General features: G+C 29.1%; 1 protein-coding gene across 1 annotated transcript in view; it reads right to left on the bottom strand.

Moving 5' to 3' along the window:
* Positions 1-14,565, bottom strand: part of LOC123298097 (prolow-density lipoprotein receptor-related protein 1-like) — a gene marked incomplete at its 5' end in the record, with an annotated part of 31,170 nt that overhangs the window by 2,606 nt on the left and 13,999 nt on the right. Inside the window, 3 exons of the mRNA XM_044880038.1 lie at positions 263-388; positions 471-746; positions 1,750-1,869. Of these exons, the coding sequence (XP_044735973.1) occupies positions 263-388; positions 471-746; positions 1,750-1,869 (522 nt within the window). The remainder of the gene's footprint in view (positions 1-262; positions 389-470; positions 747-1,749; positions 1,870-14,565) is intronic.

The following is a 14,565-nucleotide window of genomic DNA, read 5'->3' as shown; positions in this document are numbered from 1 at the left end:
ATAGATCATATGATAAGATAACGCGTGCATCCCACACAATACATCGCATGAAGATTCTTTGTCTTATACATTAGAACTTCCATAAAAACTCATCTTACTTCATATATTTTAAATGACTAACGAGATGGTTGCCAAACTCTATAGTCTTAGATTGGGTTATCTCTGAAAAGATACTCTTAATGAGATATTCTAATAAAAAATGCATGTTTTTGACTCTTGGGACATAGAATTATTTTTAACGAAACAATCTTTCTGAACTTACCATTACATTTGCCTTTACTATCAGGTTCTTGACCATCTGCACAAAAGCATTTAGGGCCTTGGTTTGTCGGACGGCAGCCGACTTCACATTGCAATGAGCTTGAATTGCATAGTGCAGTTGCATTATCTTCAAAAAAAAAGTTCAAATTATAAAATAATTTTATTTGTAAAATATTTCGATTTTGAGACTAAATTTTATAAATACTTACCACAAAAATCGAATTCGTCACTGTTGTCAGGACAATCATTATGATTATCACAAAACATACGAATCGGTCGACATTCTGACACATATTTACAACGTGCTTGATTTGCAGGACAACCATTACCTTCAGCACATTTCTCATCATCCTCATCAGACATGTCAATACCAAATTTATCACTGTATCCGCAATCAGGATCACCATCACACATCCAACCAATCGGTATACATTTTCGTGTAAAATCGCATTGAAATTGACCCGACCCACATTTTACTTTAAAGCCTGTAAATAATTATATTATTATTTTAAGCTGTATTTAACAAAAATTAAAACACAAAACAGGAAGGAAATATTTTCTGCCTCATAAGATCTACAGACTTTGGAATTATCAACCAAAATTGGTGAAAACTCATAGAAAATTTAAAAGACTAAATATAAATAGTTAAATATAGTGCAGTATATGCGGCGAAAAATACATCAGTATTAAACAAATTGACACGTTCGATTTTTCAACGAGATAATTAGAAGCAAAATAGTATTTTTTACGAAAAAAATCAAAAAGGTGCGAAAAACCGGGTTTTTAAAAAAAACAAAAAGGCAAAAAAATCATTTTAATAAAAAATGAGCAGCTTAAGTCAAATCAGTACTAAACTTTACGAAAAAGCACAGTTTTATAGCGAAAAAAGAGCGTTTTTTGCCTTTTATTTTCTCTACATCCGTTCGAGGCTCAAATTGTAGCTTCTAATTTTATCTTTTTGAAAAAAAATTTTCGTTTTAAAATAATATAAAGATTCCGCCAAATATGTGAAAATGCAAAAATATTTGCTTCGGAAAAGCCGCGCGCGGTGGAAAACGAAGCATTCCACGACAATTTAAAAAAATTCGACAATGACGACAATTTAAAGGAATTTGTTCGTTATTCGAGATTAATAAGTAAGCAGAGATTGTAGGACAACTCTTAACGAAGAAAATTATTTGTTGAAAATTGTATCACCATTTCTCATTTTTTTCGTTTTTTGCATTGCAACCTTATTGTTTGTTTAAAAATTGTTAGTGCAACCCCCAATTTTTGTTTTTGTTTTTTTTTAATCAAAATGCTTCTTCCATCTTTTTTTGCAAAAAAAAAAAAAAACGATTTTTCGGTCTTTTCTAAATTTTTTCTACGCAAGTTTTTCTATAACTTTCTATACTCCGATTTTTTCTTAAAATCTACAATTTTTCTTTGAATTATCAATCGGATTTTTTTAATATGAAACTCCTCGACCTGTTCTAGTAGTAAACTTACTGCAATCAGATGGTTCATCACTGCCATCTTCGCAATCTACGTGAGAATCACATTTCCAATGTGCAGGAATACAGCGTCCATCGTTACATCGAAAATGTTGCGGTAAACATGTTGGCGTTCCTAAGATTAAAAAATATCGTTTTTATTCATTTAAAAATACTATAATTCTTATTAATTAATATTAAGATTATTAAGTAATAACAAAAACTGCATAAAAATTTATTTTATTCATAATTTCTTACAAATTTTGTAATAACTACTTTCCCATGCTATCAACTCTATTCGTGCCAAAAATATATTATGTTAATCAAAATTTCAATATTACAAAATGCTTAATTAAGAAGTTAGCATGCATTAAATAATTCAATGTAGCCTATTACAAATTTTATGACATGATAAAAATACCCTGTAGAAAAATAAAAAATTTCCTTTTTATTCTCTTCTACAAGCAAAGAGAATGCTTTTTGAGACGCTAGGCGATTCTTAGATTTTCTAATAACCCGAATATGTATTTCATAGCACTTGTAGCTTATTTTCAAGTTGATTTTTAAAATTTAGAAATTCGACTTAAAACATAGATCGATTAGCCAACAAAATAAAAATAAAGGTGTAGTATGTGCATGAGAAGTTAACACATCTCGCGTAATAACAATTACCCGCGGATAAGTGTTATTACCCAAGAAGATACTTCTTGGGTAATAACAAATATAATCACTAGATAGTATAAAACAAACTCGCTTCCCGCTGTCTGTTTCTATGTCCCTATGTATGCTTAGATCTTTAAAACTACGCAACGGATTTTGATGCGCTTTCTTTAATAGATAAAGTGATTCAAGAGGAAGGTTTATAAAATAATACTGATAATTTTAGAGGTTTCTAATGTGATGTCGTAAATAAACACATTTTTGTATATAAAGACATTCTGTAGTATATTTAGTATCAGCATTGCAACCGTGCGAGGCCGGGGCAGGTCGCTGGTAATTTATAAATAATGTACCTAAACAAATGATACATACTCCAGTTAATATCAATGATTTTCGACTATATACGCTTTTTCTATTATGTTCATAGATGACAATTAATTTTCCATCTTTCTATCCTTGTCTATTGTGTTAAAAAATTATAACTAACTTCAAAATGTAGTTTTCTCATCACCGTGTGTGCGCGCATCATAAAAATTCACTTTCATCATTTCATAGCCCCCCTAAATTTTCAAAAATTTGATTCATCAAATTCATCAAATTTGTCGAAATAATTATTTATTAACTAAAGTAATTTGATCTTTTTCTGCAGAATTCTTATTCTGTTGCTCTCGAAGATTTTTTACATTTACCGGCCATTTCTCCCTCTTATAGAGTTTTACACGATTTTATTTAAGATATTTTCAACTTAAAAATGCTCAAGTAATACCCTCTTAAGTTTGAATATTGTACAGTATATGGGTTGTTTAGAAATATGAGCTTGGGGGAACCCAAAAACAAGCAGTTGACTTTCAAAGCTCAAGACCTTTAACTCAATTAAAATTGTAAAAAAGGTATTTCGTTTTTCGCCAATATTTCGTAAAACTTACTATTTAAGAAATTAAAAAAAAAGATTCTTAAAGAGAAGGAAATTTCCAATCAAAAACTTCCACTCCCGGAAGTCTATCTCCAGTAATTTTTAAGTTAATAAAATGCATAAAAAATGAAAAATCATGCATTTTTGGTTAACTAAAAAAATTATTATTAGCAAAGTATTAAAATTTTTTAAACCCTTTTGAGGTGAACTTGTTAAGTATGTATTTAAGAAGAAACTCCACGAAGAAAAAAAATTTTACGCAAATTATTTAAAAAATTTTTAGTTTACAATGAAACCGAAAATTCCAGAGTTCATGTGAGTATTTCGCATTTTTATCTCTTGAGTTTTATTACATTTTCAGAAGAAATGACATAAATTTATTAAAAAATATATTGTACGCTTATAAGTTTTATTGTTTGTACGAATTCAAAGATTATTATTTTTGCTCACATATGGTTCCGATTTAATTAAACGACTTTAATTACTTGTAAAAGTAATTAAAGTTTATTGAATTATTTTAAATAATTTAACATTTATATGTAATAAACTAATTTTGCATTCCAAATACATGATTTACGAGTAAACTTTTAATGTCATATCTATAGAATATATGGGATTTAAATACTAGCTGAACCATTTTAAACGATAATGAATCACATAGTTACGGAAGAAATTCAATGCGAAAATAGAGAAATTGCGCCTTGAAGTATACGATATTAATAACCAGGGCGAAAAAATATTTCCAACAAACTTTTGTGTGTTTTTTATAAACACAATCTGCGTTATAATGGGTGTTCCATTAAGGATTTTTAAATGCGTTGCTATTTTAACATTTTGTACCATGAATGATATTTATTTTCACATTTGTGATTTAAGATAAATATACTCAATGCAAAAAGCCTGCAATCGATAAATCGCAAAATCTAGGCGATCCTTTGGCATCTATTCTACGAGAAATTCTACGTTTAACAAATCGTTAATCTATGGAATATTTCGCCATTTTAGTTAACCAAAACATTTTTACTTGTCATATGCCGAAATTAGGGTTGCCACCTGCTCGGGCCCCACCCGGCAGTGCCGGGCTTAGAAGGTTTCGCCGGGTTTTTGAAAATTTTACCGGGCCACCGCGTGGTCTGGATCGAAAAAGCAAAAATTAGCATTATGATCGCTGAATCGCCACCAAGATGGATTTGACCTCAGTGACTAGTAGTGAGAATTGATGTTGTTCATGATTTTAGTGTTTATAGGACATTTCTATAGTTCTATTTAAATCACGTACGTGCAGAATTTTTATGTTTGTTCGTTTTGTTCAAGCCATACTTATGTAAAATTTTTATGTCTATCTTGTGATTAAGTTTTGATAGATATTTAAGGATTACTGCCAAAACAAACTGACTGATAGTTTTCGTGCAAAATGTGCAAATTTCTAATAATTTATATTACTTCATTTATATTACTTCATTAGGTGATTTTATAAACACCTACTTATACCAAAATTTTGTTCATAGCATCAATATTTTTAAGCATTACAAACTTGAGACAAAACTTAGTATACCTTGCATATTACATATATACCTTGCATATAACATATATTCTGTACGAAAATTGAAATAATGTAGGTATCAATATTTTGTTTATAAAAGTCATTATAATGTGTAAACTAAAAATTACTGCACCGATTTTAAAAATTCTTTCGCCTATAGAGCTGCATTATCAGCGAATAACATAGGCTGAATTTTATTTAAAAAAAAAGAACAAATACCGCACCAAAAAATTAAACTCTTAAAATTGTGAACAAAAGTGGGAATAAGGGAGAGCAAGGAAAGGGAAAAGTATAACTGGTAGTCATGGTTTTGAATCAAAAGTTGAAATCTAGGTTTTGTGAGAGTACAGTTTCCAAAAATCCTTTTTAAAACTTAGCAACCTCTACAACTTAACGTTGAGAAACTGCTCGTTTCAGAAAGTTTAAGAAGCCAAATGTGTAATTTGTTTGGAGTGTTGGGTGTAAAGAATTTGGACATGAAGTTGTATAACGTTGCGTTGTATAATGGTAATGGTAAAAGTATTGGTATTTGGTAGGGTGGTTAGATGATGAATAAATTGTATTGTTAAAGTCAAGTGCAACTGTAATTAGGATATGATTGTCTAGTACACATAATATTATACTCTACAGCTACTCTACAGATTAGTACTAATGTAATATCAACTTATGTTTATTTCAATTATTAAATCATGAGGGTTCATACATTTTAAGAGCGCAATGCTTACTATTATACATATCACTACCAACATCAAATGCAATCATCCAAATCGAATAATAATCTAAGTACTTATAGAATCCTTCATATAGAACGCGGACATGTAACAAATTTAGAACATTTTGGTTTTTACCATAAACATTTCATTTTATCAGTGTTTTCACACATTGTGTTACGTATATGTCCGGCATGCATATGTTACAGGAAAGTTGATTGTTGGTTAGAGTTGACTCTTCCTAGACAGAGTAAACTCAAGAAATCAGTAAGAGCTGATTCAAAATAAGTATACACACTCACTTTTCCTAAGAAGAGTTAACTATGGCTGCTATGGATTAGAAAAGTTGATTCCCTAGCAAGTTCGAAAGATACATATTTTTTGTTGTGCAAAAACTTTTTTAATGATAAATACCCATATGCTTGAGCTACCTGCATATGCGAGCTTTTGAAATTTAACTGATTAGTTTCTAATAATTATAAAATTTGTATTAAAAAAAATTATTTTTTAATATTATGAAATTTGAAAATATATTTAAAATAATTTCAAATTTGTAAAAAAGTAATTCGAAAATTTATTGAAATTTTGTAATAAATTATTGAACTCAATCATATATAAAGTAAACATAAACAGGTGAAGACAAACAATCGACTGAGTTAATTGTTGAAATACCCTTATAGAAAGTATTGAATGTGATTGCTTGCATTATTTTTAATAAATTATAAAATTTTGAAAATCAACACAATTATCGCCATTTGTTTTAGTTTTGGAAAATTTCACAAATTTTTGAAAGTATCTTCTATATTTTTTTCGAAAATATTTCACAAGATAACTTGTTGAACCTTCCTGGAAACTTTCAACTCCCTATCTTTTAAATGATTTTGGAGAAAATGAACACCAACGTTTTGTCCTAATTTTGCGACCCGGTGGTAAACAGTACTGTTTACGAAAAATTGTTTCAAACAAAAGTTGTTTTTTTATAATGAAAATTTTTAGGAACGGTTTACAAGATGGGTCTTACGGACCCATGACCCAATTGACCTATATTGCTAATTTACAAACTGAAACTCACTTTTATATCACTATGATATCTCTTTTCGTTTTTTATTTATCGTGATCTCGGATAGATGGACAAACAGACATAAGGAAATGGACTAATTAATTTTATGAACATCTATGCCAATATTTTGTTCATATCATCAATAATTTTAAGCCCTATAAACTTGTGACTAAAATTAGTATACCTTGATATATATTATGTATATACAGGGTATAAAAAATGGTGTCATTATACTCAATAAGTCACAAAATAATTAATTAAAGTTCAAAATCTTGCACATTAGTGCAGGCTATGGATGGGGTTGACTGTGCAAAATATTAGTATCGCATTTTGTCAATTGATTCTTGATCACAAACACTTATAGATTAATATTCTGGATCTTGCCAGAAACCCCATTGGTCCAATTTTTGCATACCCCCCCCCCCCCACCACAGAAACAGTTAAATGGCATTTTTTTCAATAAAGTAAAAGTTACTCTAGGTTCTATGGGTCATTTAACGTCAAAAATTCTTCAGAACTTTATAAAGGATGTTCAAACATTATTTTAGAATTTTGATGAGCTCAAAAATGTAATTGTGAGCCCCGTTTTTCAGGTTTTAAAATATTTTTGGAGTTTTTCCAAACATTAAATTGTTAATATCTCGAAAATGAAGAAGTTTACGAAAAAATCATCATGAGCCTTTTTGACGTTAAATGACCCATAGAACGTAGAGTAACTTTTATTTGATTCAAAAAAATGTCATTTAACTGTTTCTGTGGAGGGGGAGGTGGGTATGCAAAAATTGGACCAATAGGGTTTTTTTTTCATTTTAAAATTTTTCCCTAACTTTTGGATAAAAGAAATATATGTCTAGTCAAATGATAATTTGTTTAAATTTATTTTACCAGCAACGTGTAAATAGCATACTCAAGTAGTGTTTTAATTAAATTAATAAATCCTATTAAATTGAAAATTCCTTTTGTTTTTTTCTCACGAATAATTTTTTTTTCTCAATGAATTGTACATTGAATCAATTGAAATTTTATTGATGAAGTAATATTTTTTTTTTGTATTTTACACGTGACATAAATAATGACAAATAATAATTATAACTCGTATAATACAGATCAGTGACGCCAATTATATATAAATCAGTTAAAAGCGCCGCATTTATTAATAAATCGACCTCACATCATGTTGTGATAAAAACGGGTACCGTAAATTAATGTAATCATTCATACATTCAAATAAGTTTCGCGAAACTCATATTTCATATAATAAATGTAGAATTAATTTAAGGTATAATGTCCCTGATAGTCAAGCTTTTTAAAAACATGCTTCTATATATTATGCATATTAAGTTTAGTCCCAAATTTGTAACGCTTAGAAATATTGATGCTACGAAAAAAATTTTGGTATAGGTGTTCATGGAATCATCTAATTAGTCCATTTTCGGTTGTCCTGTCAACACGATAACTCAAAAACAAAAAACATATCAAGCTGAAATTTTTACAGCGCACTCAGGACGTAAAAAGTGAGGTCGAGTTCGTAAATGAGCAACATAGGTCAATTGGGCCTTTAGAGATAGAACAAAAGTTTAAATGTAAAAAACGTTCCGTATAAAAAAATAAACAACTTTTGTTAGAAACGTTTTTTTGTAAACACCACTGTTGACTCACGAGGAGACACATAAAATGCAAATTTTATAGTATGTATTAACATGGGTTTATCAGTTATGTATGTGTGACATGTAATAGAGTAATCAACACTGTTTATACATGGTATTTCAACAATTAACTCAGTCAATTGTTTGTTTTCACTTGTTTTTCATTTATCTTTTTAACTTGATGGCCTTGAAGACCCAATTGACCTATGATGCTCATTTACGAACTTGACCTCTCTTTTTACGTCCTGAGTACGCTATAAAAATTTCAGCTTGATATCTTTTTTCGTTTTTGAGTTATCGTGTCCACAGACGGACGGTCGGACGGACAACCGGAAATGGACTAATTAGGTGATTTAGTGAACACCTATGACAAAATTTTTTTCCTAGCATCATTATTTTTAAGCGTTACAAACTTGGGACTAAACTTATAATACTATGTATATTTCATATATGCATGGTATAATTAGTATACCTTGATATATAGACATGGTACCAAAATGTTTTCGTATTACAAAATTTTTAAGCGTTACAAACTTGGGATTAAAATTAGTATACCTTGATATATAGACATGGTATAAAAAAAACGTAAATATTTTATAAAGTGATAAAAATTTCCAAAAAGGTAATTCAAAAAGGACAAACATTAATTTATTTATCCATGACAAATTTTTTTTATATTTTTATTGCAGAACTAAAAGTAAAAATTTTATAAGTAATAAAATTTTATGTTAGGGCTATTAGAAATTAGATATTGAAATTAGACGACTATAATAGTATAATATACCGATATCAAAAGACCTTCGTTAATACATACAAGTAGATCTACAACCAAAAGTAATCCTTTGTATTTATTTATTTAAAGTTCGTAAAATTGGCGTCCTAACCTATAATTTCGGTATACAAAATACCTATAAAAAGAAGATGTTTAAGTTGTATACCGTCTGTCTGTTTATAAAATTATAAATATACCTAATATGTAATTGGAATAAGTCATAACCTCTACATAATTTTATAAAAATTTATATTTTAGTGTACTATCGCTAATTAAAAATAGCTTGATTACGTGATTATTGAATGATATTTGTAAGTGAAAATAATAGAACAGAAAATAATCTATATAGTTAAATTCATTTTAACTAATTTCAACATATTTCTATCACATTAAGTTTTTAATTTTTGTTATTTACTGAATAGTTACGACTTATATTAAACTAACGTCCTGAAAATTTCCGAAGATAATATTTTTTTGCTTACACCTCCCTTTTTCGTGATGAGAGAAATTTTTCACGGTCATACAGGGTGATGGGTTACATTTTTTTTTCGATATTCGATACCGAAATCTGAACTTTAAACTCAGCCTACTACAAATTGAACAAGCCGTGGATAGAATCTGGTGCGACCCTTAAAGTCCACACGAATAAGCATAGTAAAACGATATACAAAATTTAAAAAAATAAAAGCTCGATCGAGTCCAGTCGGAATGTTATGAAATTTTTTTCGGGTCATGTTGCCGTTAATATGCTTCGATCGACTCCTCAACAAAGTCGATATCATTTTTTGTTCGATCGATATCGGCCAGGAAAAAATTTAAATCTCGCCCGACTCGACCGAATGCTATGAAATTTTTTTCGGATCATATTACCGTTAATACGCTGTCGACACCTTAACGAAGTCGATATCAGTTTTTGTTCGCACGATATCGATTAGGATTAAATTTAAGAAAAACTCGCCCGACTCGAAACGGCACGACCGAATGTTATGAAATTTTTTTCGAATCATATTGCCTTTATACGCATCGAGCGATACCTCGCAGAAGTCGATATAATTTTTTGTTCGTGCGATATCGACGACGAAAAATTTCTACTTACGTACGTGAACGTACACACACACACACACATATACTTCTTCTCCAAATTAGTGTTAATGTCTTGTCCTAGCCATGAAACGTAAAGATATGTTGAAAATTTCGATTTCGAAAATAGAATCCAATACAATAACTTTCTATAGTGGTAAGTTAAAAATAGGATCGATTATTAATATTTTGCCTAGCGTCAGAGATGGTTAGAGATATTGAAAAAAATTCTTAGAAAAAGTTTATTTTTTTATCAATTTGTCCAGATTTTACATTTATTAGCACACTAGTTATAAAAATCATTAGAACCCTAGTTTTATAACTATTGTGCTATGAAATGTATAAACTGGATAAATTGATACTTTAATAGTGTTATGTATTCAAATACTAGCTGTGAACTAGCCGCTTTGCTGAGCAACATCCCCACTTGCACCCCTCCCTCCACATTTCCTTGCGTGGGATAACAGTTTTGTAATGTACACGTCATGCTCTTTTATTTGATACCCCACTTAGGTATATTTGTAAATATTCGATAATTCCTTCCCACTTTCTCGCTACACCTTTCTACCCTCCGAAGGTTAAAAGTAGATAAAAACAATAGATCTTTGAAGCTGGTTGTATATCGTGTCAATATTTTAGCTTAATCGATGCACAACTTTTTTAGTTTTTGAAGCATATCCCTTTCAACCCCTATCACCGCATCAAAATCCGTTGCGTAGTTTCAAAGATTTAAACATACAAAGGGACATAGGGACAGAGAAAGCGAATTTGTTTTATACTATGTATTGATATTGATTTCAATAAACTTGTAAATAATAATCAGTGTGGACCAAAATAATGAAAAATTAAAAATGTGAATTTTGTCATGAAAATCAGTATACGGGTATAAAAAAAAAACTAACAGTCTCTAACCATCTCGTCGATAGGCAAGATATTAAGAATCGATTCTATTTGTTCAGATTTCAATTAAGTATCTAATAAAATATGACCCATTACCCTGTATGACTGGGCAAAATTTCAAATCGATATTCCTATAAATAACGAAAATATGATAGTGCCTTCATCTTAAATGCGACCCACTGTATATAAGAAATCATAATCATCATCAATAGATACTCTATAAAACCAATTGTAAATAAATAGACTAAGCAACAAAGTATGCAAATAACCGCAAAGCCACTAAAATCTAGTTTAAAATAATTTTTTAAAATTATTAATAAACGTTACTAAAAATAACTTATGCATTGTAAAACTTTCCAAACAAGACGTCTATTTGTCTCACCACAAAATTTTTCTTATCTCTACATAAAAATATTGACCAAAGTGTCATAAAAAAATTTTTTTTATCATTGCAAATAAAAAACATCGATCAAGTATGTACGTGTTTAACTCAAGCATCAAGGTTTCCGTACTTTAAAACTACGTAGAAAAATTTAAATAAAAAACATTTAAAAAAAAAATTCTATTAATGGTATCAAAGTTTCAAAGTAAATATTTTTTTAAGACCAGTTGTTGAGGAGTATAAAAAATATTTTTTTATCCCAACTGCAAAAAAAAAGTGTTGTGGGTATGATCGTTTAAGAACTGACCAATAACTTGCTGATAATTAAATTCGCCGTAAAATTTATTTTCTACAATTTTAATTATGATAAATATAGTAACTAATATTAACCGAGATATTCCCAATTTCGTGCTCACCCTGCTCTTCTTATGGTGACAATATACTAAAGTTAAAAATTATCTATCTCTATATATTATAAATGTGAAAGTAAGCACCTCCAACAAGCCTTTTCTAGCCGACTCCGACAATTTTCATTCATTTTTTACTACGAAAAAATGAACTGCCCGCAAATTTTTATGCATTAACTTAGTACTATAATTCTTCATTAGCGTAAAAGACCCTGCCCTATATATCCATTAATGTTGTTGTCTCGCTATTGGTATCTAGTGTCAGAAAATTCTAAACTTGTTTATACTTATTAAAGATATTTTAATACGATTACAAATTGTATTCATGTATGTGGGTATGTGTTCATCTGTTCCTTCATAAGTTCTAAACTACTTATCATAGCTTGACAAAGAAGGTATCGTTGAAAGCGTCTTGATCGTCTTATATATAATTTACTACGACAGTAAATAAATTAGAAATTTGAATTTATACGTGTTTTCTACATGGTACTTTGATTTAGATAAAGTTTTAGTTTATTTGTAATTATTCACAATACTGTAAGACTTTATGTAAATCAAAGTACCATGCAGAAAACTCCAAAATAATTTGAAATAAAGTTCAAAAATTAAAACTCTAACCCTTTCATCTGAAATTGTTGTTATAAGTAAATTCGTCATTACAGTCCAAGGACCGTTCTCTGTAAAGCTTTCTAATCTCAGAGGTCTCCCGACTGTAATGCCGATTTTACTTATAATAATAATTTCAGATGATAATATTTTCTTGTTTCATACTTTTTAGAGCGAACTTTTGTAGTCGTCGGGATTTTAGATTTTTTCAAGATAGGGACCACTCTATTCCATGCTTTTGGTTTTAGCGGGTGAGGTAGGCTTCAATATAAAAAAACTAACCTACCAACGGCAAATATTTATGAAATCTATTGGTCTATATAAAAAATCTTCATCAAATTGTTGTCGAACTTGGAATAAAAAAATATTGAATTCAAAAACTACTCTTTAAATTAATTAAAACCTAAATATTTGCTCAAGAGTCAAATGTAGTAACTTAACCAGTATATGGAACTTTCAATTATTTTTTATAAAAAATGATCCATGCAATTTTATCCAAATTCCAGCAGGTATCGAAGTAATGGCCTAATTAGAAGTATTAAACAAATTCAAAATAACTGTTTCAAAATGGCGTATAAAGTCGAATTTTTCAAAACCAAATAGGAACATTTCCCCATTGAGATATCATAGTTAAAGCGTCAGTCTACCGTAATAACGATGATTTGAAAATATCAGATTAAATTGAGATATTTTGGTACAAAATCCTAAAAGTCAATAATAAACTGCAAAACTTCTGTTTTTGTCAATAAACTATTTATCTTATGAGAAAGGAATGCATGCTTCATAAATGTTATCTCCGTGATAAAAAAAAGGTGTATATATAAATATTATAAGAATAAGAAAATTGCCCATTGAAAAATCAGCCCAAAAGGGGAAATCTAAGAAAAAAGAAATGAATTATTTTATACTAACTTGATATGCTCAGTTTTAAATGTTAAATGCAAAATAGTCATAATTCATTGAGTATATTAGAAAAGATGGCCATGGATTGTTTGACATTTACTATTTTACATTTTTACATAAATATTTAATTTATGGTTCAAAATGATGATCATAGGTGGAGCAATAAAATGTAAGATGATATGAGCTATATTGTTGTACCATTTATGAAAATCAATTCGATAGTTTTTGCTTGAAAGCGTAACAAACAATCCAACAAACATCCTTACTTTCACATTTATAATATATAGGGATGTAGGCATGCGAAAAGTGATTATCAATACAAAAATAAGTAGGTTTTATCAACAGCTTAGACCGTGTTAAATATAGAGTAGAATCTCGATCCAATCTAGGTGAAACTCTTCAGGTAGATTCGTGGCAACAATCAAGGAAAAAAAATGTTTAATACAAATAAATACATAAAGAGAGCTGAAACTTTGCAGACAGACTCGTGGCAAAGATAAAAATTTTAATAAAAAAAAATTCTCTCGATCAAATTTGAATGGTTGACAACCCTACTTATATTAATTTTAAAGAAACGACCGAGCAGGAAGAAGTTAAAAATACCTTTAAAACCTAAATTATTAAAATAATAATATTTTTAATTTGATCTAATCTTTTAATTCTTGAAAATAATTAAAATGATGACCTCACGATCATTATTAATTACTTTAATCAAGAAGTATAATTAAAAGTATTTAAGACATAATCACATAATTTAATCGTCTACCGTTTGAAGATATTTACCACCTAATTTAACTATTATCAGTTAATATACACTTCCACACAAAATGAAGTTTAAAGGAAATGTTTCCTGCCTAAAAAAGATCAATAATGCGTTTTTAATGCATGAAAAAATTGAACAAACATTGAACTTTGTTGAATTCTTGTGTTGTATTTCTGATTACCATGACAGAACTTCGAGTCTTAGAATAAATTGGAGTAGCAGATCATTAAGTTGACTTATTTGCTCTTAAAATGAACTCTTTTCCAAATATTGTGTATTTTAAACGAAACAAAGAGTGTAGCGTTTTTATTTTTGTAGGGTGTATACTTTGTGTCACAAAGATATTTTAGTACATATACTCTATGTAAATCCGTGTGATTTTTGTGACACAGAGTGTATACAGTGTGTCTAGTTAAGTTGGCTACATGTGGAAAACTTTTTTATTATAAGGTTTACAAAAAAATTATTATTCTTTATAAAAATCTCT

This window comes from Chrysoperla carnea, chromosome 1, assembly GCF_905475395.1.
Source record: "Chrysoperla carnea chromosome 1, inChrCarn1.1, whole genome shotgun sequence".
NCBI lineage: Eukaryota > Metazoa > Arthropoda > Insecta > Neuroptera > Chrysopidae > Chrysoperla > Chrysoperla carnea.
This window is presented reverse-complemented; position numbering and strand designations above follow the sequence as displayed.